The sequence below is a fragment of the Anabas testudineus genome, chromosome 4, assembly GCF_900324465.2.
Source record: "Anabas testudineus chromosome 4, fAnaTes1.2, whole genome shotgun sequence".
Taxonomy (NCBI): Eukaryota; Metazoa; Chordata; class Actinopteri; order Anabantiformes; family Anabantidae; genus Anabas; species Anabas testudineus.
In genome coordinates this window covers 13,432,013-13,457,476 of record NC_046613.1, presented here as the reverse complement: position 1 = coordinate 13,457,476, position 25,464 = coordinate 13,432,013, and the positions used below count along the sequence as shown (strand labels likewise).

Sequence of the window (25,464 nt, the reverse complement as noted above, 5' to 3'; positions counted from 1 at the left end):
AGTTGAAATGCACATGGAGTTCCCTAATTTTCTGTTTAGACTGAAGGGATTAGGTCAGTGTTACAGGACTCACCTTCACGGGCATCAATTGGTCCAGGCAGAACTCCATGGCCGTATGGACACAGAGTTTTAAAAGCAGCTGGAACCACACCAAAAAAGGTCAGCTTTACTATTTTACAAACGTTACTTTGTGTATTGTGTGTGCCCTAAGTTATATACACACCATCTGTCTCTCGCGGGCACAGCTCACAGGGAAGTCCCCAGCCTTCTCCAGGCATCTTGCTGCAGCAGCACTTGGCCTTGGTGGTGTTGAAGGCTTTGGGCACGGAGCATTTGCTTGCTTCAAATTTGGTGAAACAGAAGCTCTCTCTGGTATCTGCCATAAGAGAAAAATCCAAGATCTAGAGTTCTGCTGTTTGACAATGAAAGACAAGAGCCTCCTCCATCCACTCAGTGTTGGGTTTAATTTATGAGGGGATACAACATTCAAGAGCTCCTCACCGTAACAGTGCCGCTTGTTGTCAGAGAGTACAAAGCCTGGTGGGCAAGAGCACTGGAAGCTGCCGGGGGTGTTGGTGCAGGTGCCAAACAAGCAGTTATTGGACTCGATGGTACACTCATTGATATCTGGAAAGGGAGAGCAAAAGAGACCAGGAATGAGGAGGAGCAGTTAAATATGAGAATATGCTCAGTGTGTACTTGTTGAGTTGGTGACCCAGTCACTAATGTCTCTGACACCCTGATGTTTAAGTGTAGGTGTTTATCATGATGATATCTGAACAAGCTGGTTGGACATCATGGAGTCTTTAGTCTTTACTGAATTGTACTCCTCCTTGTATGTGTGTGTGTTTGTGTCTCACCTATACACTGGTCATTTTGGACCTCATAGCCAGAAGGACAGATACACCTGAAGAATCCATCCATATTCTGACAAGTTCCCGGAGAACAGATGCCGGGCAGACTGAGACACTCATTGGTATCTGTGAAAAAGATGACAGATTCATATACGCCATATACTGTATATACACAACCATGACCATTTACATTTAGACACCGACTTACCAACACAGTTCTTCCCATCTGGTGTTTTCTCGTAACCCTCATGGCAAAGACACTGGAATGAACCCAGTTCGTTGATGCAGTTTCCATTCCTGCACACTTGGCCCTGGAGGGCACTGCACTCATCTATGTCTGTATGAACATGAAGAATAACAGGATAAGTACCCAAGATATTCCTTCACCCATGTAGTTGTTAAAGTCTTAAAACGAGTACATGCTCTACATGCTATTGGACTTTGCAGAAAAAAATGTTTCATACCCATGCAGTCGTTATTGTGTGTGAGCTCAAAGCCAGGGAAGCAGAGACAGTTGTAGGATCCAACTGTGTTTTTACAGGTACCGTTGCCACATGGTTGTCTGTCACACTCATCAATGTCTAAAAGATCAAAAAAGAAATGTGACACAGTGCTACAAATCATACATGAAATATAAAAAATGTATTGTTTAACCTTAACGGATTATATCAAATACAGTGTATTTTGGTAGAGGTTAGATTCCTCCTCACCCATGCACATGGTTTGGTAAGCAGTAGCCTTGAAGCCGTTGTGGCAGAGACAGCGATAACTTCCCTGTGTATCGATACACTCTCCGTGACTGCATACATTAGGTATCTCCTGACATTCATTACGGTCTGTGAAGAAGAGACACAAATGTTGACGTATTATAAGGCAGCAACTAACATGTACAACAAATTTAAATATTTTTCTGTCACTAGTTAATCTCTGTGTTTTCCTCACATTCCCAACAGAATCACTACAACTGTTCTCTCAGAGGCAAAACCCTAGTAAGGCCTGTCAGACAGGCTGAACCCACCCACACAAGCCCCACTGGGGGACAGTTTGTAGCCTGGCGAGCACTCGCAACGGTAGCTGCCTGGTATGTTGACACAGTTGGCATTACGTTGGCACAGGTTGTCCCCACTGTTGCACTCATCGATGTCTGTGTGGGAGGAAGAAAGAGAGGAACAGAGGACATCAGTGACAGGCTCTATAACTGTCTGGTCAGAGCAGCTTGTGGACAGCAGGAGAGAAAACACAACAATGCTATTTTGGCTCTGCCACAGTTGATCGAAGGTCCTGGCAGCTGCTCTCATTCAGAGTCACTATACGAGGACCCCTCTCAGCTGAGTGGACTACTTGTAAAAATGCCTTTTGGTCAGTGAATGTTACTGTATTTGAGTGTGTGCATGTGCGTATTGTGTGAGTGTGGGATTTACTACTGAGTTTTACCTTCACAGATGAGCAATATGTTGTTGTAGCTGAATCCCATGGGGCATTCACATCGGAAGCTCCCAATCTGGTTGATACACACTCCATGGGCGCAGATACCTGGGATCTCTCTGCACTCATCAATGTCTACACAAAACAATACCAGAGAGCATTTAAAATAATGCACAAGAATAATGCATTTAATATGAACAATAATGTCATGTTTTCTATTTATCACATATATGTCATGAATCAACACATTAGACACTTAGACTGGTGCCAGTCACCATGTAATCATCTTACCAATTGGCTTGCCAGTGTGGATGTTAATGATGAAGCCAGGAGCCTGGTTACCACACAGTAACTGATACCCAGCTGCAACAGTCAGAATGCATAGGCTCAGTGATAGCAGTTATACAGTAATGTCTGAACAGATGTGTCAGTGCATATTGGTCTGAATTGATTTTGTTGGAACTCACAGGTAGCAGGAATAGGACAGGCTTCACACGGCTTATTCCAGGCCTTTCCCACATTGTAGGCACAGCAGCACATCTTCTTGGTTATGTTGAAGGACAGCTCATTCTCACACGTGTCATTGAAGTTAAGGTAACACACACTCTTCCTCATGTCTGCGTTAAGGACAGATGTAATAAAGTATCTCACTTTTGTAAAACACTGTGAGAACAAATAAAGTTTCCCTCCCATCCCCACTCACCCATGCAGTTGTTTCCTCCGTTGACCTGCATGTATTCAGGTGGACACACACAGGTGTAGTTTCCTAGAGTGTTGTAGCAGGTGCCAGGTCCACAGATGCCAATGTGGGTTGTGCACTCATCAATATCTGCACATAACAATACGAAGACAGATAATGACATAAACTGTAGTAAGGCTGTGGTGACAACATCATTTTGAGTCAGTGCATTTTGAATTAGTCAAAAGAAGTCAGAGTAATTTGTGTTTCAGTCCTTACCCTCACAAATGCGAGTCTCCTCATTGAGATAGTAGCCTGCTGGACACTCACACTGGAAACTGCCAAAGGTGTTGATGCAATTTCCACCCTGACAGAGACCTGGCAGCTCCTGGCACTCATCAATGTCTACAGAATAATTCACATTGGGAGATCCGTACAGTAGATGTCAGTGTATGTATCAAAGCTGTAGTTTTGCTCTTTAATCCAGTACAAACTGGTACGAAGAGAAAGTTGGTTAGTTTACCTTCCAGGATAATAGTGATGGGGTTGGGTCTGAATCCCTCTCCTCCTGGACAAAGAGTCTTATATTCCGCTATAGGAAAGAAAAATTTTGTTAGTTAGAAAGTTTTTTTCTCACAGCAGACACAACTATAGTCTTCATATGAATTCTGCTTTAGATATAAGTAATAAGGTGCATACTGGAGTTGGGAGCAGGGCACAGTTCACAGGGGTTTCCCCAGGCTCCACCTAGGGAGCAGCAACAGGAGGCTCGGGTCACACCCACTCCAATCTCTGCACTGCAGGAGATTCCTCCATCACCACGGGCAAGGATATCCAGGAAACAGTTGCCAACGCGGATGTCTGGGAAAGATATATATTCACTCATCAATGAATAAATCCACTTTAATGTAACAGGAAGGAATCTGTTTGTGTTAACAAACTGTCAGAAATTAATTTTGGATGATAAAGCTTTTGCATCTTCTCGCTTTGCTCATGTATGCATAAAATGCTGTATTTAACCTGTACTGGCAGACGAGAAATATTTAGTCTACTTTTAATATATCACTTAACACAGAGCCAACCTTCTTATGACTCATCAATAGCAACATAGTCTTGACCTATGTGACTCACCTACGCAGCCATATCCAGAGGGGTTCAGCTCAAAGTCAGCGGGGCAGTTACACAGGTAACTTCCTGGTGTGTTCACACATAATCCATTGAAGCAATTCACAGGGCTTTCACACTCGTTGACGTCTGCAGCACACAGTGACACACACAAAAGCTCAGCAACACAACAGATAACAGACACCAGTAACTAATTAGATAGTTAAACTGCAGCTCTAAGTCCAGAAATACAAAATACTTTTTCTGCTTATATTTATTCAAAATTTGTCTGTGTCACAAATTAACTGAACAATGAGGGTGATTTGAAGGTGTGCAACAGACAGACTAAACATGTTTACATGCCTTAAATATCTTTAGTAAAACATTTCTGAATTGTGATGTGATACATGAATGAATGCTGTTATAATCAAACTCATCAAGTTTTTTTTTAACTTGTTCTGTCTCTGTGGAGTATTTTTAGATATACAGTTACAGTAGTGCTATACGAACCAGTGCAGTTTCCTCCACTGCGGTCAAGTTCGTAACCATCATCACACACACAGCGGAACATCCCTGGAAGGTTCTGGCACGTTCCAAACACACAGATGTTCTGGAAATTACACTCATCAATGTCTGCGGCAAAAAGCAACAGCGAGAGGGAAACATGTTAGTAACATTAACTGAATAAGAAACTGAATGACAAAGTGAAAAAGTGATGTGATAGAATGAATGCAGCACCTCGACAGGCTTTGCTGTCCTCCGTCGGAGTGAAGCCCATCTCACACTCACAGCGGTAGCCACCTGGAGCGTTCAGACACTGACCGTTCTCACACAGGTTCACGTTGTCAGCACACTCATCCATGTCTGAAACACAGCAGATCTGTCTATTATAAACTCTCCACAGACACAGTAGTTGGCAATCAGGACCTATTTAGAAAGATCTGACAGCCTCACCAGAGCATGAAAATCCATCTCCATTGAAGCCCTCTTTGCATGTACACCTGTAGGATCCTGGTGTGTTGACACAGTCTGCGTTGGGGTTACAGTTGTGTTCCTCTAAAGAGCATTCATCCTGATCTATAGACAGAGTGAGAAGAAAACTCTGTGAGAAAAGAAATCTTGAAGGCAGAATCATCACAGTCAAAAAATCTAAATGTCTCTTACAAACCAGTATAACACAAAAATACTGTGTCTTCAAATCACAGAAAAAGACGAATATATACTCACCCACGCACTTGATGCCGTCACCCACCCAGCCATCTCGACAGCGACATTTAAAGCTGCCAGGGATATTGATGCAGGCAGCGTGCATGTCACAGTTATGAGCACCAATCTCACACTCATCAATATCTGGAGACATGAAGAGATCATATTGTAAATAAACTTATTTTTGTTTTAGCCATCAGCAGCAAGGCTAGTGACTGGTTCTCCATATATACAGTGGGTAACTCAAAATGAATCATTCATTTCTAAAATGCACATGTGGATTTTGGATGAATGGATGAACTCTTGCAACAGTTGATTCAGATATAGACACAGAACCTCTGACCTCTTAGCGACAGCTTAGCCTTTGATATTTGTGGATGTGTACCTGTGCAGCCTGTGGATCCCTTCTTGACAAAGTATCCCAGCTGACAGTGGCAGATGAAGGAGCCTTTGGTGTTCTCGCAGTCACCATGGAGACAGATGTTTTGGTTCAAATCACACTCGTTCACATCTGGACAGTCACAGATAAAATGGGAATATAATTTAGAGTAATTGAAAATAAGAAATCCAAAAGAAAGCCGAACAAGCAGACAATAAATGAAGAGCCCAAAAATAAAATAACAAAAGAGGGAAAGTACAAACAAATTAAAGATAAACATTTCAGTATGTTTTCTTTATCTCACCAATACAGGTCCTCATGTCCATGGAAGCCATGAAGCCATCGTAACATAGACAACGATATTCGCCAGGAATGTTGGTACACTGGCCTCCGTCACAGATGTCTGGAGTCTCCTCACACTCATCAATATCTAACAGGAACAGCAGAAACGCATTTCAACATGCTACAGATGACAACATCATGTACAAGGTCAGACATAAAAACATATTTTTAAGTCTTGTTTCTTTTCATATGGGAGACTATTGTTTTAATAATACTGTATATATATTTCTGTATTTTATACCTGAACAGGTCCTGAGATCAGGCATGAGTGCATAGCCCTCACTACAGCTGCACTCGTAGCTGCCCTCTGAGTTCGTACAATGCGTCTCACAGCCTCCGTTCATGATGGTACATTCATCAATATCTGCAAAGAGAGGTCACAATTACAGCTTAGACCTTAAGATCTCAACGCAAATAACAGGTATTATGAAAAATACAAACAAAAACTAAAGCTCATTAGTCAGTACAATATACAGCAGTCAATTGTCAACACTTTTCTCGCCCAACATTAACATGTGCTTTTGGGACAAACTCACCAACGCAGCCCTGACGGTCTGGTGTGGCCTGGTAACCAGTGTCACAGGAGCACTGGTAGGTTCCGGGCATGTTGACACACTGGCCGTTCTTGCACAAGTTGTCACTGAGCTGGCACTCATTCACATCTGAACCACAAACAAATATTAATAATTACATGTAGCATAAAAGAGGGAAAGATAGAAACAGAATATAGAAACTAAAAGAAGAAAGAAGAGAGAAGATCAACAAAAGAAGAAATTTTATGTGTGATGATTGCACTCATTTTTTAATATATTCGGATGTGTAGATTATATGTAATATATTGCACCCAGTGACACTTTGTATTATTGTATATACTTTACAAATTATGACCCACCTTCACAGACAGAGCCATCTGAGCTGAGCGAGTATCCAGTGGGACATTCACACTCATAACTCCCTTCTGTATTAAGACAGGTTCCTCCATGACACAGCAAGGGGTTTCTCTCACACTCATCAATGTCTGTCAGCAGAGAACAGACAGATCAAATGGTCTGCAATTTCACATTGTGAACATGAACTTAAATGATACACTTCTAGTGTGTGTGTATGTCTGTATTTCCAATATACCCATGCAGTTCTTCATCATCATGAAGCCACTCTCATAGCCCTCAAAGCATTCGCACTCGAAGCTTCCCGGTGTGTTGACACAAGTACCCTGACCACACAAGTCAGGGGAGATACGGCACTCGTCAATGTCTGAAACACATGATGAGCGTTCACTGAGTGTTCACTTAGTGTGACAGAAACATTTCATTTATAATAAATGTATTTCACTCCCTGTGCTCTTCTCTCGTACCTGTGCAGTTCCTCTCCTCAGCAGTGAGAGCGAAGCCGTTGTTGCAGCGACACTTGAAACTGCCAATGGTGTTTCGGCAAGTTCCATAAGTACACAGACCCTGGAACATCTTACACTCATTCACATCTGAGAGAAAAGATGCTTATTAATATTCAGGCACCATTCAGATGTAGTCTATTTCATTATACATATAAGCTCCACATTTCTACACTGAGATAAGATTACGATGGTTCTTTTGCTATAAAAAGAAAATTGAATGGATGTGTCCATGTTGAGTAAGTTGAGATTGTTGGTACCTTTGTAGAAGGGCTTGCCGGTCAGAATATCTCCTCTGTTGGCAAAGCCTGGCCCTCTGGGGCAGATGCTTCTGTACTCAGGCGTGCCTGGCTTGGGACACTCTTCACAGTCGATACCCCAGGCAGCACCCACTGAACAGCAGCACATGTCGACACGGTATCGTCCTGGCAGTGGCTCGCCACACTCGTCCTCATGCCACTTCATGTAGCACTGCTCACTACGCATATCTAGAAAAGTTGGTTATGAAATTAAATCAAAGTCATCTTTGTTTTGATCTTACAGCAAGGTTCCCATTTAGCAACTGGAAAAGACATTTTCATCAGCTGATGGGATGTTCAGTCCTCTTACCAACACATGTGCGTCCAGTGCTGTCCAAGGTGAGACCCTCAGCACACTCGCAGCGGAACGAGCCCTGGGTGTTGACACACCGGCCATTCGTACAGACTCCAGGGAAAACTTCGCACTCATTAATGTCTACAGGGAGAGGGACATTTTAAGAGCCATGATTACAAGGTGAAACACACATACAACACTTGTTTGTTTTTGAATAAAACCTTCTGGGAAAACATCAAAGCACATCAGAAGGACAAAAAGTCAAAATGACTTTAGTGAGAAAGGCATATTCATACTCATAGCTCATTAGTTGCTCAGTTGTTCTTACCTTCACAGACGAGGCCCTTCATACGAGCAAATCCTCGAGAGCAAGCAGTGTCTGAGGAGCAATGAAAACACTGAGTGATGTAATGAATTATATATATATATGGAAATTTTGGGATGTAAATATTGGCTTTTAGTAATGGACCAATTATAGTGTCCACAATATGGTAAAAGTATGCAAATATGTTTCTTTTTTTAACTCACGACATAATGATAAAATGATGCTTAAAGTCAGTAATTGCAATTACAGCAATGATCATTTCAGAGTGAAAATCACAAAGATCTATGTGAAAGATGTGTCATATTTACCGAAAAAAATTAAATTAATTAATTAATTAAATTCTGTGTTAGCAAAAATACATGCAGCTGTTGATAACATTGATAATGGCTTCAGTAAACCTATATGTGTGTCTGAACTGACCGATCTCGCAGGGTTCACAAGGGCTTCCCCAGGCAGCTCCCAGTGTAGAGCAGCACTCAGACTTCAGAGTGCCACCGTTGATGTTGACCTCACAGCGGTTGTCCTGTATTGTCAGCCAGCATGTGCTTTTCATGCTATCTGTGGAGCCAAAGAAACAACAGACGTAAACAAACACAGTTAAGTTTATTTTTCCGATTTTCCTACCAAAGCATTTTTTGTAGTCTTGAGTCCTGACAAACATGTTCAGAGCACTTCCTTCCACATAAAACATTTGCAAGGACATTTTTTGAGAATGATCCTGTGCAAAATCTCCACAGATGCCTTTAATTATGGCAACAATATAGACCACAAAAACAATCAACATGTCAGCTTAAATTCTTGACAGCCATGTCTGTGGCTACTCAGGTGATCTGGGTAAAGCCCAGTTCCTTTTATATCCTTTATAACGTGTGCTGTTGCATTCTCAGTGAACTGAGGCAGTGTAACATCATAAGAGTGACAATTCATGTCCAAACCCACTGGGCCACCCAAACACAAACCCACAATTTACTTTCCCCCTCTAACCACACTCAGTGATAGACCCTACAACATAAAACCAGAGGAATTGGAAGACCTCTGACAGCTCATGCAATATGAATGAGTGTATTTATATAGTGACTCAGTCTCCCTTCTAGTTACAACAACATCTGTAGTCTGTATTAAAATGAAGCTTAGCTTTCTCAGAATGATTTCCCAAAAGTAACAAAACTCCACACAAGTAAAATATTTCACCTCAACAGAGTACCACATGTCATCCTGGATCCTGGCAACCCTCTTTGAATTAAAGCAATCTCCATGTGAATCAAGGTCATGCAAGCAGGTATTTATCTAATAAATAATCTGTGCGTGCCATTCTTGGGATGATCATCTAGTAACACACTCTAGCCCAGTCTTTGTTTATAAATGTTGAGAGTAAATTTTGATTTAATTTTTAGATAAAAAAACATTTGCCAATTATAGCTTACTGACATTTGTGTCTCAGTGGGTAATCATTATCTTGCACAAGCTGCTTTTAGGACCTTGCAGTCCTGCTCTAATTTGCATCAGGCATTTGGGAGGATGGAGGTCTTACCCACGCAGATGGTGTTGGTGGAGTCCAGCTTGCTTCCATGACTGCATTCGCAGGTGAAGGACCCGACCACATTGCGACACACTCCGTTGATGCACGGGTTGGACTTGCATTCATCGATATCTGAAATGTGCAAACACACACTTAAGGTCAGGGCTGAGAGACAAACTCAAATGGATCATATTAACCATTTGGCAGTTGCACACAACGCGTGAGTCTCCTTTACATGAGCCACATGTTTATTTGAAACTAAATGCAACACATCTGGTACTGACACCTCAGAAAGACCTTGTTGTTTGGTAAAAAATGACAAAACGCCTGTGTGTGTGTGTGTGTGTGTGTGTGTGTGTGTGCGTGTGTGTGTGAGTGCGTGTGTTTGTGTGCGTGTGGGTGTGTGTGTGTGTGCGTGTGTGTGTGTCACACACCTTCGCATGTCTCTGATTCAGGTTTGAATACAAATCCTTTAGGACAGGAGCAGGTGTAGGAGCCGGGAGTGTTTCTACACAGGCCGTTGTCACAGAGCAGACGGTTCACCACACACTCATTGATGTCTGAAGGGAGAAAGGAATTTAACGTCAACATTTGTTGCATCAGTTTAGAAGACAGTCGTGAATAATGTTTATCTATGTAATTCCTAATTATAGGAATTAATCTGCAAACTGCTGGCGTTGCCTTTTAAAGTGGAACTTTTTTAGATTTTGGTAGAAACAACATGCTCCGTCACAAATTAAATGTTGAAGTCATGTACAATAAACAAAATTTTTTCTTACTACAGTGTTTTTTACTTTGCTATGACTAAATTATGTTAGCAAAGTTCAGAAAGCTAATAAAGTGTAATAAACAGAGTTTTGAATGAATTACAACTATTACACTTTTGAGCATTACCTTTATGCTGCAAATTTAACTCGTAACTAATATTAGCAAAACAATTTTACAAATTTATTTGATACTTATTTTGGAATAAGGGATTTACTGAAAAAACTCACCAACACAGTTTTTGCCACTGGCGTCGGACTCATAGCCGATGTTACAGATGCAGCGATAGCTTCCTCTCAGGTTCTCACACATGCCATTCTGGCAAATGTCTGGGTCCAGGGCACACTCATTAATGTCTAAGAGAAAAAAGAGGTATACAGCACATAAATATTTATACTGATCAGGGCTTCTTAACAACACTATGGGAACCTATACACAAATGAACATACTCACCTCTGCCATCAGTTGTGATGCCAATGCCACTGCTGCACACAGCCTGGAACTCAGCTGAAACACACATGGTAAGAAAAAAATGCACATTTTATAAGCAGGGTATTCTTTAGTACCTCTCTTATCAAAGTAAACCAAACATTTTTGTTCCAACAGCTTAAATCGAGCCAGAGATGATACCTGAGTTTCTGGACGGACAGGGTTGACAAGGCTCTCCAAAACCGTGTTCAGGATTGGCGCAGCAGCACTCTGACCTGGTCACTGCACCAAGGAACGGACGTGAGCAAGTGCCCATTTTTATAGCGCCATAGCAGGTGGTTCTCATGTGTGTGTCTACACACACTCTCCCATCCATATCTATAGCCAGGCCCGTTGGACACTCACAGCGGAAGGAGCCCTCAGAATTTATGCAGCGGCCATTCATGCAAATACCAGGTGTCTGGCACTCATTAATATCTGATGAAGAGAAAATGTAATGTATATGTCACATGTCAGCTTCTATTTATGACATAAATATCATGTCAGATGTGTTTACAGAACAGTATATCTAAATTCACCAACAAAAAGGAATTGCTCCAAAGATTACTCAAGGAGAATACAATAAACAGTTTCAGCCATCTTGGATTATTCAAGTATTTATTAATAGTAATTATTTTCTGTTTCCTTGGAATTATATTGTGAACTGTGAACTTAAGTGCAGATTAAAAAATAAGAGGGAACAGCTCAGCTTTTTAACGTATCTTCAGTGTTTCATTCTCTATAAAAGAAAAATCAGGTCATAGGGAGTAAGCATTATTTAGATGGATATGTCTTGTATTTGGGATATGCACCTGTGCTATCTGTATTATGGTGTGAGTGCAATGGAATGACAGTTAGTCTTTACCATTCCAGACAAAATCTCTCACCAGAGACTCATAAATTCATTGATCTATCTATTTGTGGCCTGTGCATAATAGCACTTTGGGGAACTTTCCAAATTCTGACTTCTGAATCAAAACCATGCACAAATGGGTTTATCAGGGCTTCATGCAGGGTTTCAAAGAACACCTAATCTGTCAACACTGTTTTGAAGCAGCAGCTGTTTGACTCGGGCCAAAGACTTGAGGTCTGTGTTTGTACTTTATACACTAAATCATTCATACCAGTACAGTAGCGTCCGTTAGGAGCTAGCGCAAAGCCAGGCTTGCAGATACACTTAAAGCTGCCGTCCTCATTGATGCACATGCCGTTGAGACACATGTTGGTGGTGGCACATTCATCATGATCTAGTGGGAACAGAAAACAGGAGTTATGTCTAAGTTTATTAAGGTGAAGGTTCATGTGAAGTCCAACTTGTTTTCGTGCTTGCTCCTTACCAATGCAGTTCTTTCCGTCTGGAGTGAGCTCAAAGCCAGCGTTGCAGATACACTGAAAACTTCCCTCCGTGTTGACACAGCGGCCGTTGCGACACATAACTCCATTCACAATGCATTCATCAATATCTAAAGAGAGAGAGGTGATGCTTAATTGTCTTCTAGACACAAACTGCATCAGAGATTTTGTTAAATGAAATATCACTACAGTAGTAGATGTGTAATAAATCAGTATTAAAAATATGTCTTTGTTACAGTAATAAATGTTGAAAGCCAGACTTACCAATGCAGGCTTGTTTGGTGGGCGTTCCCTGGTAGCCCTCGTGGCATTTGCAGTTGTACGATCCAGGTGTGTTAACACAGTCTCCATTGATGCATGGATTACTCACACACTCGTCCACATCTGGAAAGAGAAAAATAAAGCAATCAAAAAAAAACCCACATGACCTATCCTGACCCTCAGAGTAAGAGGATTAAAAAGAAGTGAATCACTTCTTCTTCTTTCTTGCAGACTTCTCCTGCAAGCATCAACATAACCTCAAGCTGAGTTCCTTAAATCAGCAGAAGATGGCAGTGCAATGCATACTATCATCCTTGGCATTACAACTGGCTATATGGCTCAAGTACTTCATCGAGAGCTAATAAGAAGAAATGTGTTAATGTGAGTGTGTGTTTCTTACCAATACACTCTCCACGAACATCCTGCCTGTAGCCCATGTTGCATTCACAGCGGTAGCTTGTGGTTGTGGGAATGCAGCGTCCATTCAGACATAGGTTGGTGAAATGTTTACACACATCGATGCTGTCATTCATAGAAACGGTTTCTGCAAATACAAATGCAAAGGAGTTACCAAAACACAGCAGACAAATAGAAATTCAACACAGAAATACAGTTTATCCAGATCAAAGAGTTTGATTTATTAAGACCAGCACAAAGACTCAACCTATTTGTTTGTTGCTCCAAAGGCCTCCTCCTCCGTTGCCACCGAAGCCTCCATTACCATTGCCATTAGGTACATAGGGAAACTTGGGTCCATAGTTGCCATTGTTGTTAGGAAAGTGTCCATTGGGGTAGCCATGAGGGAAACCATGTCCCTGGGGAACACCCACAATACACAGACGCCTGTACTCATCTATGAGAGAGAGAGAGAGAGAGAGAGAGAGAGAGAGAGATCACAGGGAGCAATCAGTGGATGCCAACTGCTGTAGTTTAAGTAATCAGTTACAGTTATTTGTGTTTTAACAGTCAGAAGTATTTTGGCTGATACTAACTATTTGAAACTGCACAGTGTTTTATGCTAAATGTGCTCAGTTTAACTTTTTACAAAGCCCCCTGCATTTGGCAACAAACTCTGCTAAACTCTGTTAAGGTATCAGAAGCATTGTACTGGTTTTAGACATGCAGTTACGCTGGACCAAACCTGATCAACTAATAAGAGAAATAATGTGTAGCCATTATGACTTGTTACTAAATCCATTGTACCTATTTTATATGTACAGTATAAAGGTACTATGTGTGCATTTGTGTGTACTGGTTTATTCAAGCCCACACACACACACCTTTTTTTGGTGGTACCAGTCGAAGGAGTAAAAATATTCAGTGATAGATCAGTTATGGATCACACAGTGTAACAAAGGTTATACATATTCCAGCTTGACAGAGAGAGGTCATTGGTCATTATATTCACACAAATCGTTTGCATATTTGTCAGCTTAGTTTGTGCCCATGACATCATCCTCATCAGTCTGAGTGGATGCTCCTTTCTCCTACACACACAAGCAAACAAATGCAGCTGTTCTAGCAGTCTAGTAACATTACTATGTACTTTACTGATATGGGTTGGTAGAAAAAACATTTGTCAACAACTGATATCTGTCTTTCATCCTGTCTGTCCTGTTTTTGTGTGCACTCACCAGAACCTCTGACTGGGCACATCTCTGGGATCTGTCCTAAAGCCCAACAGCGTCCTGTGTCACAGCAACACTGCATCTTGGTGTATTGACCACTCAGCTCGGCAGCACAGCGGCCGTTAGCCAGTGCAGAGAAACAGGCGCCCACACGCTGATCTGTGGGAAGAGGAGATGCATAAAAAAAGAGTCAGCAACATAAATTAAAGCTTAAAACAGAATCATAACAATATGTTTTTTTTTTTTTGTCAGCCTGGTGTTATATTACTCTTTAAATGTAGAACTTCAGGTAACAAAATTTTTTTCACCACTGGCTTTATGTTATATGTGGGGAAAGGTTATAGGTAATAGCCACAAAACAGCAGTGCTGTAAGTTAGAAGGCTGTTCTGCTCTTTCTATGATGGCTGGGGAGGAAACTTCTTTATGGGGTAGCAGCAGGAAAGGTTGCCTGGGGTCTCGAATAAGTGCAGGCATCTAAAAGGCCTCCAAAAAGTGCTCTTATTTGTTACAGTTTGCCAGGTCAGGGTCAATGGGGCATGAGAGGGAGCTTGAGTTCAAGCAGTGTGTGTCAGGAGAAAATGGAGGGGGGTTTCTGGGTATTTGGGGAAAATTCCACATGAAGAAAAAAGACAGTAAAAGAGAGAAAATACATATGTATTGTTTTAGAAAGTGAACAACATATGTGAACTGGACTTTAATATGCATCACCAGAAGGGAGGGGAGAGAGAGGAGGGGTGCATGTGTGGTGTGGGGGACAGTGGGGGGAGGGCGGAGCCCAAGTCGATTAAGTCACTAATGAGCCAGCAGTCTGGAATTAATCAGCTCCATGTGGAGCAATTCTTGCCAATTAGATAGAACATGAGGGGCTTTGCTGGGAGCGCACACATACATTTACATTCAGCTATGCACTTCCCCCACGTATCCACAAGCACGTACGCGTACACAAAACATGAATAAATATACACAAGTATTTATGCATAAATACACGCAGTATGTGTGTGCAAATGGGTACAAACTGTACTGTGCACCACCAAAAAACATTCCATAGGAATGACCGAGCTGGAGGCATGGCGGGGGAGGTTAGGGGGGTTTGCTGATGAGGACGATGATGACTTAAATTGGATCCAGACCATGCTTTGCTCGCTAGTGTTGCTCCACTACACAAGCATATGCTTTCATTTGGTGAGGTGTTTTTACAGACTGACTGACTGGACAGGTCCTTTTTTTTTTTTCAAGCTTCCACCGTGTGACAGGGCATTAGGCTCTGATTACAAGCCCCCAACAGCTCTCATTGCCCTACTTCACTACAGTACAGTATGTGTAAAACACAGTTCAATACACCTAAAGTTACACGGGACAGCCTCCAGACCACAACCTACAGTATATGAAAGCAAGAAATCAGCAAAAATAAATTAATAAACTCTTTTGTATTTAATTTATGTTCTGACTACAAATAAGCAACCAAATAAGTTAGTAGGGAAAAAGTGTGTCATTCACATTCACTTTCTCTTCACAATCTTTGTTTTGTGTGTAGGTCTAACCTTACAGAGACTGTTTGGATATGTCCTCATCTACTCAGATTTTGTTTGGGTTTACTTTACTTTACTTATCTCCGCCTCTGTTTCCTGCTAATCTAGTTTTGTCCATGTTGGAAGTGGGACAGAGACAGAGGAAGGATATATGGGTGCCTGGCACCTGTTTTATTTCTCTCTTTTTCTCTTTCTCTGCAGGCTGCAGAGGAGCAACTGGGAACCACAACTAACGGAAATGAGGTGCAGGATCCAGATGTCAAAAGCTGGGATTAAAAGAAAGGGCCAAGAGGAAACGGCAAGACGGATAAGAAGGATGAGAGTATGTGAATGCCTCAGTTTTGTAGATAAAGAGTTAAAGCAGAAGGAACAAGAGAAAAGTCTATACAGAGGTACAAATGTATACAGTTCCAGAGTAAACAGAAAGACTTTCTACTGTAAATCATACAGCTGTTAGCTAGAGAAACACGCTTTGGTGTAATCCATGTTTTATACAGATGAAAGACGGTTAGAAAGCGAGAAATATAGAGAACAGTGATACATCACTTCAGGGAAAGAGAAGAAAGGGGATGACAGAGGAGAAAGAAAAGAAAAATATGGACATGCATAAAGGCAGACAGATGGAGAATGTTTAGGTCTGGATGATTGCAGCACTGTGCCAATGTGTGATCCACGTTCCTCAACACACCAGCACAGGGAAACCAGGCCGTCAGCTAGAATTTCATTTCTGATGATACTGATTATTTTTCACTCCTACCTCCCTGCTCTACCTGTTAGTTGAGGTAAACCCGGCCCAGATAGTTTCATTTTTACTCTGGCTGCTCTCTGGGTACCAATTTAAGTCTTTTAATAGTTTTTCTTTACTTTTTTCATTTTAAATTTTTACTTTCCTGGATCACTGGGAACAAATCACTGCTGTCAGGTTCCAACATCTTGTGGAAAGCCTCACAGAGGAGATAAAGCTTTTACATCAGTATTTCAGTCCTTGTGGTTTTGAAATGATGATCTTTAATGACACTGAGGTCTAAAATTCAAGAGTCCACATACCATTGCCTTCGCAGAGTGTGTTGTTTCTACCATGCTGAGGTTAGCAGTGCCCTCTTTTTTCCTCTTTCCTCTCTGTTTTTCCTTTAAACAACAACCATATGCCTGCTACCTTGACATTAAGCAATCTACCACATGACAGGCCAGCTTATACACTACCTGAGCTCAGCCTTCACCCTGTTTATACAGTATATGTGCACATGTGAGTCCGGGGATTGCTCTTTTTGGTATTTTCAAATAATTTCCTACAGCACTTTTTCCAAAACAAAAACCAAGAAGCTGCTAATTTCATACAGGTGTCGGAGGACGGGTTGAAACTAGAAAATAACTTAAATGGGAAGAATAAAATTAACAATGAAAGATGTGACTAAGAGGAAACATGTATTTTCAATTACAGCAATCCTGTGGTTTTACTTTGCTACAAGAGCCTGTACTGGAGGCCTCTGATGCTCATAGGGCGAAACTGAAAGACCTTGAGCTGTCAGTTTTGGAGCAAAATCTTGAAATAATATTTTAGCACCATGTTATGTTTCACTGTTGTTGCCATGAAGAGTGAGGATAGCATCAATACGTTAACACCTGGTAGTTGTAATGGGACACGTCAGTGAATTATGCACTGATAGTGTGTCATAGTATATGTGAATGAGTCAGAGGAGCTCAACCGTTAGAGTAGAGCGCTATCAAGGCTAAACAGTGCCTGCAAGTGTGTTTATCTACAAATGTGACCACAGGCCTGCAGGCCAGCTTGACTCATCAGAACTCAACTCACAGGAAGCAGTGATGGAGAGAGCAAAGTTACGGCCCAGATGTGAGGCTTAATTAGCCAGGAGGTGAGGAAATATATTTGTGTGTGTGTGTGTGTGTGTGTGTGTGTGTGAGAGAGACTCACCCACACATCTGGAACCATCCGTACTGGAGATGTAGCCTCGTGGACAGGTGCAGACGTAGCTTCCAGCGGTGTTGGTGCATTCTCCTCCGTCACAGACACCAGAAATTGTACTGCATTCATCAATGTCTGAAACACACAGTTAGATCACAGACACATATTATTTCATCTCTAATGCACTTGCACCTGATGCCAGCTGTTTTTTTCAGTGTTTGGATTATCTTCTTTTTGGGGGGGGGGGGGGACACAGTAGCACTCGGCAGCAAAACTTTACTGCACTGGAGCGACAATGCTGTAAACATGCATCTGGACTCCCCAAGATCCTATGCTAGGATACTGTGTGTGGACTTCAGCTCTGCTTTCAACACTACTGTCCCATCTCTGTGTGCCAGACTCAGTGTGTCGGTGGATCACATATTTCCTGACAGACAGACAGCAGTTCATGAGGCTAGGCAAGCATGTCTCGGACTCCCAGACCATCAGCCCTGGATCCCCCCAAGGCTGTGTCCTCTTACCTCTGTTATTCTGCCTACATACCAACAGCTGCACATCTGGACACCAGTCTGTCAAACTCCTGAAGTTTGCATATGACACCACCCTCATCAGTCTCATCTTTGACAGAGACAAGTCAGCTTACAGAAGTGAGATGGACCGTCTGGTGTCATGGTGCAGCAAGAACAACCTAGAGCTTAATGCTCTCAAGACAGTGGAGATGATAGTGGATTTCAGGAAGGCACCAGCCCCCTTCCCACCATTCATCCTCTGTGACACTGCGGGGACCTCTGTGGAGTCGTTCCGCTTGCTGGGAACCACCATCACCCAGACAAGTGCTTTGCAGTCCCTCCCCTCTGGCAATAGGCTCCAGTCCATCAGGAACAGGACCTCATGCCATAAGAACAGTCTCTTCCCCCTGCAGTCAGCCTGTATCCCCCTTTTATTCTGTGTCTACACCTGATTCCCAGTGCTGTAAAGTGTCCTTTACTGAACCTGGCAATAAACTGTTACTGATTGATTCTGATTCCAGTTAAAAAAAAGTGACATAAGCTTTAACATGCAAGAGAACAAATCTCTCAGAAATCTGCCAAATAAAGACTGAGATTAAAGGTAAATTGTTTAATTTAAAAGGAGTCCAATGCATTATTATAAGAGAAGAAACCATACAGTCTATGGGTACTTCATTATGTTCAGCATCGAGATGAATTATCTCTGAGAATGTTGTATCTCCATCTGCTGACATTGTGCAAATGTCAACAAAACTGAAAGAAAAGTCTACACCAGAAGAGACAAAACTGCTCAGGTTAAAGGTCATAAGATGCCATTATTTAAAGCATGGCTTGTCACAGAACCCAGTGAGTGAGCTGGTGTGGTAGACTTTATGATGGCATTAAGTTGTAAAGTTGTATTATTCTGTGAGAAGGGGCCTTGTTGCCCCATGATGGGGGGAAACCCAAAGGTGAAGTTCCAGAAACTATTGGGTTTTTATGACGTGTCACACTTATGTATACGCATACGTAATTACTGCACCACTGCAGGGCATAATGAAAGCATTACAGCAGACCTAGTATTATAATGTGCGTTTGCCTAGAAAAGTGAAGGGTGTGCTAGTGTTTTTCTTTCTAGAAGTAAAGAGTGTGTAACGTATCTTTCTGTGGGTCCTTTTTTTCAGTGTGGATGTGTGTAGTAACACCTCTTGTGGGAACCCAAGACGCTGTTCTTCCCCCTGCTGACTCCTGTCTGACAGCAGTGGCAGAAAGCCTAGGTGAGGCTGTAAAAGCCCAGCCAAATAAACCTTGTGTCAGCAACAGCTCGCCAGACATTACTCCAAGCAGACATAGCTCTGTGGGACTGACTGTGTGTGTGAAGGGAAATATGTGTCACCTGAATAAATGTCTATGATGCAGTCGTCCAATCTGCAACGTGTGTTTATGTCTGTGTGCATATATCTATAACACTCATTAATAGATGAAAAACTTTAGCTGAGTCCATTTTAATTAAACATTTCCAGTTTTTCATCAAATCTAAATTACGATCTATGCGTCTGTCTTTGTGTATATTTGTACACAATGAGTGCGTGAGAACCTGTGAGTGTCAGGCCAGCAGGGAGGTCCGTATGTGTAATGAGAAAGTCACAGAAATGCTGTAAATGTTTCTTTGTTCAACACCAACAGCTGGTTTTGTGCCAAGGCACTATACTTATGGAAGGAAAATGGAAGGAGAAGCACAAAAAGCTGAAAGACTAGGAGGAGGGGGGAAAGGAGACTGTCTGTACTAAAAGCCAGCCATAAAACCAGGTGCCTTGTCATGCCCAAAAAAAATCAGACACCCATGACATCTTAATTGCACTTTATCTTAACTACACCAAAACCTCAGTAATTTCACTGTGAAAGCTCTCAGTGAGGCGGTTTGTGCATTATCTAGAAAGGCATTTCAATAAAAACCTTCCCCAGAGGAGCCGTGCTGATTGTTTGTGAGATTTCACTAAACAGAGTTTCCTGCAGATCCATGACTTCAGATACACGTCAGAACTGTTCTTTTGTTTTTACAAGCTTTGCAAACACTGAACTCTTTCTCTTTTCTCTCAGCAGAGGTCAAATCAAGAAATGGCACGGTGACAATTAACAAATCAACACAGCGGTATCTACAGTACGCTGTGCAAGAGGAGCAGCTGCTGCACAAGGAGTCCAGCTAAATATCTGTGCAACACTTGAAAATGCTTCTAATCCTGAACTCGTGATCTAGCCTCAGGATGCTGAATGTAATATTCAGTGTTGAGCTCTCCATGTGCTCTTTGGTCCCAGCTTGAATGTGGCTACAGCATCCACACCCAAATCTAAGCAGTGCTAAGCATCTCTGGAAGAGCTTGTTCTCTCTTACTGTAAGTCCTGAACCATTGTGGCATTTACCCAAAACCACAACTGAAACTGTGACTGATGAATTAGTGAAGTCAGTCTTCCTGTTCCCGTCGTCATTCACTGAGATATAAATCACTTTTCGTGTGTCATAGTAATTGCTTCTCCTCAATCTGAAGGTGGAGACACTAATTTACAGGGAAAATAAAGAGAGCTTCGTGTTTCGGCTCCGACTCCTGGCCGTTCTACAAGTTAATAAAATGAGAATTTAGATATCAATTCATATTAATACACTATGATGGCCTGTGTATCGCTGCTATTCTTCAGTTGGATAGAAATCATCTGGCTTTAAAGGCTTTCTGTAATCCTCCCTGAAGACTATGAACACATCGGCGTCAGTCCAAGAGACACAACCCCTGCCTGGCTAACTAGCAGCCTGTTTAACCTGGGTATCATTTAAATTCCATCCAATCAACACATCGTAATGCGAGTCCACTCTCCTGTCTGTGCGCGTTTCCATGTGTATGTGTGTGCGTGTCGTGCACACGTCCAAACTGTAATTCAAGTCATCTCTTTTTTAAACGCCTGTAGAGATTTGTCAACTGATCTCACACCAAACCCACAGCTATAATAAAGTCCATGAGCTCCCACCATTAACACAACAAAAACTAATAATAGTCGACAGTAAGTTAACATTCTCAGGTACTGTGCATTTGAGTAAAGCTGGTTGTTGATATTAGACATTTTACTTTGCGACTGATTTCTTTCACATCAGTCCTTTGCTTTCTTTTAACTAATGTCCTGGCTGTTGATCATAATATTTTATTGAACCTCTTAAGATTGAAGAGGAGTTTGAGATTTATTTTCCTCTATAACTCTGTAAGAGTGCCTGGTGTCATTTAGTGATCTGTACCACAGGGGTGGCAGAAAAACAGTGTCTTGCTAAAGGACAGCTCAGCTTTATCTTTTTGGATACACTCACACTGCCCTTCGTTGTCTGCCTATTAATATTTCCCCTACTGCTTCTCATAATACAGTAAAGACAATACTGAAAAAGATATGGTCACTCCATGGTGTGTTTATTAACTAGGATATGTTTTGAGATGGAGAACTTTTGTTTCTTACATGCGGAGCATTTCTTTGCTCTACTCAACCTTTTCATATCAGACTCACCTTCACATTTGTGGCTGGTTTCGCTCTGACGGTGGCCAGCAGGGCATTTACATTCATATGACCCCACAGTGTTGATGCAGTTACCTCCTGCACACAGACCTGGCACTGCCTCGCACTCATCCACATCTAAGAGAAGGAAATAAAGACACAATGAAATGTGTGATGGTATGTGAAGCACCGCTCTAAGAGATCTGGCATCGCATGTGTGCCAAACTACAAAAACTAATTCAGACTAACTATCTGATGATTTTAGAGCATGTGTCTGGCACATGTTCTGTTGCTAAAACACTGTTCTTCATTTTCCTATTCAACTTTTTTGCAAAGAGAATGAGGTAAAAACAAGTAGTAACTTGGCCTGCCAATTGTGATGTGTAAGACCACTTCCAGAAAGACCCACTTTACTTCTTGTCTGAGCAGGAAATGACTTTCTAAATGTACGTTTTTCCCAGCATTCAATGTGAGTCATATTTACCAGGGAACATGTCAGTGGGCGGGTTCCTGTAAAAATTATGGATACTTCTGATTTTATCTACACACACATACACAACAAGTGGGTTCATATTCATTTCAGTGCCAGTCGCTGAGTAGGATCCAGGCATTGTGCTCTAAAGAAAACACACCTGCACACTCACACACACACAACCATGAATACATATAAACAGCCTGTTTCTAATCATCTGAATGCATTCAATCTCTGTTCCTTTAGAAGAAACTGAAACTGTCTGGTGTCTAGTGAAACTTTAAGCCTGGGAGAGAAAGAAAGAAAGAAAGCAACAACCGGCCAACATCCTGATGTGGAGCTTGGAGTGCAACCCTTACATTTGGATTCATGGTCATGTGTGCTTTGTACTGCTGCCAGCAAGACGCTGCCCTAGGCTCTCTGGCGATTAGGTGTCTTTGGTGTGTGTGTGTGTGTGTGTGTGTGTGTGTGTATGTGTGTGTTACAGAGAGAGAGAGAGAGAAGAGAAAACAGACAGCGATTCAGAGAAAGAAGAAAAAGATGCAGTGAAAAAAAGAGTAAAGGAGAAGGTATGCGAGTCACAGAGACATGAGCGATCATCTCACACTGGCTTACTTCTAACATATGAGTAGCCTGGCAGTCACATTCAATAGGAAGGAAGTTAGGAAGATAAATACAAACTAGTTACTGATCCCAGATGTACAACCTTTTTGAATTACACTGATATAACGTAAACATACCTACATGTTACTGTTATGGTTCTACAACCCCTTGATGCAGTCTTCCTGATATTTTAAATACTTTCCCAGCAGAAAGCACAAATATATAGGACATTGCATCCATATTCATCCAGGAGCAGTTGATGAAGTTTAACATTCTTTCGGACAGGTGTGCATCTGCCCATCACCATAACTAAAGCTATACTGCAATTGACGTGTCTGCAAGTCTAATTATAATTTTATGCCCAAAGGAGCACGAATGGTGTCAGTTGATAAACACTTGACTGCATAAACACAGCTGGTTCAACCTGAGAGCCAGACTCATTTTACAAGGGACACAACCTCTCCATGTGTCATAAATTGGTGCAGTCTTATTGCTTTGTCTTGTTGGGAGGTCACAAACTCTTACAGAGTCTGTCCTGATCTAAGGGGGGTTTGAGACACCAGCAGTATGACTCGAAGTTTTCAGCTCCATTTTGCCTAAGAAAAAATAATGTGGCTGCTGGTACATGTTGTTGGTTACTGACACATGTAAAGTTCATGTCTGTCATGAGATTTTGCACACACATATAGAAGAGATGAGTCCACAGCTTCTGCCGAATAAGACCTTAACAGGAAATTACTGGCTAGTATCCGGCCCTACTGTGTACATGTAAACACGCTCAGTGTTGTTAACACTAGCTCGAGGATGTTGTGGGCAGGAATTGCAGCTGAGATGATGACAGATAAAGTAATGGTTACAGTGTTTATTGTGGTGATTGTGTGTGGTTATGTATGTGCATTTTAAAGTGTGTGTCATTATGTGTGTCATCCCTTATCGCTGTTAAAAAAGAAGATCGGCCAGATGTGTACAGTGCAACAAAGAGAGAAGATAGTTTGGTATGTGCTCCGATCTGACCTTGACAGGCCCCAGTGCGGATGTTGGGGATGAAGCCTCGTCTGCAGGGGTGTGGCTGGGCAGGGCACTGCTCACAGGGGTGGCCCCACGCTCGTCCAATGGTAGCACAGCAGAGGGTTTTAGTGCAGACGATTCCGCTGAGTTGACCCTGACACATCTGGTTGTTTACCTGGGTGAAACATGGCCCGGTCCTGTAGTCTGTGGTAGGAAAGAGGTATAACAGTTATTAGTTAACACACTGTTAACTGTGCAAAAACTTGGGTGAGCATTCCTCAGAAGCCCAGTATTCATGATAAATGATGTTGTGACCTATCCCTGGGCCCCGCAGTGGGCAGCTTCAGCCTGTGCCATTATAAATCTGCGAGGCCCCATGACAGGCAAACCTCTTATCTTGCCCTAACCCGCTGTACATTTAGTCTGACCTAACTTATCTTAAAAATGTTTCGTATTCTTTGTCAGTTAGGCATTGATTTAATGTTTGATTGATTAAATAATAAGACAATGATTCATTTCCTTAAACACATCTGCACTAAGTGAAACCAGATTAAAAACAGATGAGGAATTTCTTCTTTGTGGACAAAGCATATTTCCTGTAACATCTAGGGATTTTTTTCTTTCTTTCTTTCTTTGTTAATTTAAGTGAAACAAAAGAAAGAATGAATGCGGATAAAATTGGCACCGACTTAGAGGGATGACTCACTGGATCTTTTAACACGTCCTTACAGTTTAATTGTTTCAAGAGTTTAGTATTTCGGTCAACAATTGACTTACAGAGTAAGAGAGTATTTACAAGTAGGATCTAAGAAGGACAATGTGGGAGTTGGTAGCAGCGTAATGACTCATGTCAGGCCATGAAGTTTCAGGAGTTAGCCTATTAAACCTGTTCCAATTAAACTGCAAAACACATCCACAGTGTTTCTTCCTGGAGGAACTCAGCAATAGAGCTGGACGGACTGCTATGCTATTTAGTGTCTGTGATAATATGTTCACCCATTAGACTGATATGGAAGCACATTCCTGGTCTTTAACTAGGAGTTGGTGGTGGGCTGAACAGAGGAGGTTTCTGTTTCTATCAAACTGACATTATGAGCAGCTAATAGCAGCGTGGTTGTCAATAACAGACGCCCCATGACACCCACTCACTCAAAAAGTGACTTTTTAACACATCTGTAGGTCATCTATGGGACAAAGCACTTTTGTGTGACTTTGCAAAAATACATTCTTCTTCTCAACCCAATTATCTTGCAGAAGTCCATCCTACCTTTTGAGAAAAGATGGTAACAAGAGTTAATATCAAATCCTCACATTTATGTAAATAAATTGTTGTAACCAAACACATTATGAGAACAAAATGTCCCTGGCTTCAATAATCACCTCACTTCGTTGCTGCACTGCCCTTTGCCAGCTGAAACTGTGGCATAATCTTGTTAAATGAAATCAGACACAGCAACCTCATGCTGAAACGATTTCAGCAATACAATGTTCATCCTTTCAATAACATACAGCTTGATGATGGCGTCCCTTGTGGGAGAAACCCTTATTAAGTTCTCTGCAGTGGCGCCAAACTTAATATAGCCTTCATTAAAGTGTAGATTGCTAGATTGTCGCAGTGG

General features: G+C 41.8%; 1 protein-coding gene across 2 annotated transcripts in view; it reads right to left on the bottom strand.

The window, feature by feature from the left end:
- fbn2b (fibrillin 2b) overlaps positions 1 to 25,464 on the bottom strand; it is a 56,837-nt gene that overhangs the window by 6,916 nt on the left and 24,457 nt on the right. The window contains exons 7-51 of one of the 2 annotated variants that reach the window (XM_026345225.1): positions 23,852 to 24,049; positions 21,775 to 21,900; positions 17,756 to 17,881; positions 14,299 to 14,451; positions 13,329 to 13,517; positions 13,065 to 13,208; positions 12,668 to 12,787; positions 12,388 to 12,513; positions 12,175 to 12,297; positions 11,213 to 11,488; positions 11,036 to 11,089; positions 10,813 to 10,938; positions 10,252 to 10,377; positions 9,830 to 9,949; positions 8,719 to 8,856; positions 8,302 to 8,352; positions 7,989 to 8,114; positions 7,640 to 7,867; positions 7,344 to 7,469; positions 7,115 to 7,243; positions 6,882 to 7,007; positions 6,526 to 6,651; positions 6,231 to 6,353; positions 5,952 to 6,077; positions 5,654 to 5,779; positions 5,290 to 5,412; positions 5,017 to 5,139; positions 4,801 to 4,926; positions 4,573 to 4,695; positions 4,090 to 4,212; positions 3,658 to 3,819; positions 3,482 to 3,550; positions 3,238 to 3,363; positions 2,983 to 3,108; positions 2,747 to 2,896; positions 2,571 to 2,642; positions 2,289 to 2,414; positions 1,873 to 1,998; positions 1,565 to 1,690; positions 1,319 to 1,435; positions 1,063 to 1,191; positions 861 to 980; positions 502 to 627; positions 224 to 376; positions 74 to 139 (exon numbers count right to left, since the gene is read on the bottom strand). In XM_026345225.1, coding sequence (XP_026201010.1) covers positions 74 to 139; positions 224 to 376; positions 502 to 627; positions 861 to 980; positions 1,063 to 1,191; positions 1,319 to 1,435; positions 1,565 to 1,690; positions 1,873 to 1,998; positions 2,289 to 2,414; positions 2,571 to 2,642; positions 2,747 to 2,896; positions 2,983 to 3,108; positions 3,238 to 3,363; positions 3,482 to 3,550; positions 3,658 to 3,819; positions 4,090 to 4,212; positions 4,573 to 4,695; positions 4,801 to 4,926; positions 5,017 to 5,139; positions 5,290 to 5,412; positions 5,654 to 5,779; positions 5,952 to 6,077; positions 6,231 to 6,353; positions 6,526 to 6,651; positions 6,882 to 7,007; positions 7,115 to 7,243; positions 7,344 to 7,469; positions 7,640 to 7,867; positions 7,989 to 8,114; positions 8,302 to 8,352; positions 8,719 to 8,856; positions 9,830 to 9,949; positions 10,252 to 10,377; positions 10,813 to 10,938; positions 11,036 to 11,089; positions 11,213 to 11,488; positions 12,175 to 12,297; positions 12,388 to 12,513; positions 12,668 to 12,787; positions 13,065 to 13,208; positions 13,329 to 13,517; positions 14,299 to 14,451; positions 17,756 to 17,881; positions 21,775 to 21,900; positions 23,852 to 24,049 — 5,844 coding nt within the window. The remainder of the gene's footprint in view (positions 1 to 73; positions 140 to 223; positions 377 to 501; positions 628 to 860; positions 981 to 1,062; positions 1,192 to 1,318; positions 1,436 to 1,564; positions 1,691 to 1,872; positions 1,999 to 2,288; positions 2,415 to 2,570; positions 2,643 to 2,746; positions 2,897 to 2,982; positions 3,109 to 3,237; positions 3,364 to 3,481; positions 3,551 to 3,657; positions 3,820 to 4,089; positions 4,213 to 4,572; positions 4,696 to 4,800; positions 4,927 to 5,016; positions 5,140 to 5,289; positions 5,413 to 5,653; positions 5,780 to 5,951; positions 6,078 to 6,230; positions 6,354 to 6,525; positions 6,652 to 6,881; positions 7,008 to 7,114; positions 7,244 to 7,343; positions 7,470 to 7,639; positions 7,868 to 7,988; positions 8,115 to 8,301; positions 8,353 to 8,718; positions 8,857 to 9,829; positions 9,950 to 10,251; positions 10,378 to 10,812; positions 10,939 to 11,035; positions 11,090 to 11,212; positions 11,489 to 12,174; positions 12,298 to 12,387; positions 12,514 to 12,667; positions 12,788 to 13,064; positions 13,209 to 13,328; positions 13,518 to 14,298; positions 14,452 to 17,755; positions 17,882 to 21,774; positions 21,901 to 23,851; positions 24,050 to 25,464) is intronic. The other variant, XM_026345226.1, reaches the window with a different exon arrangement.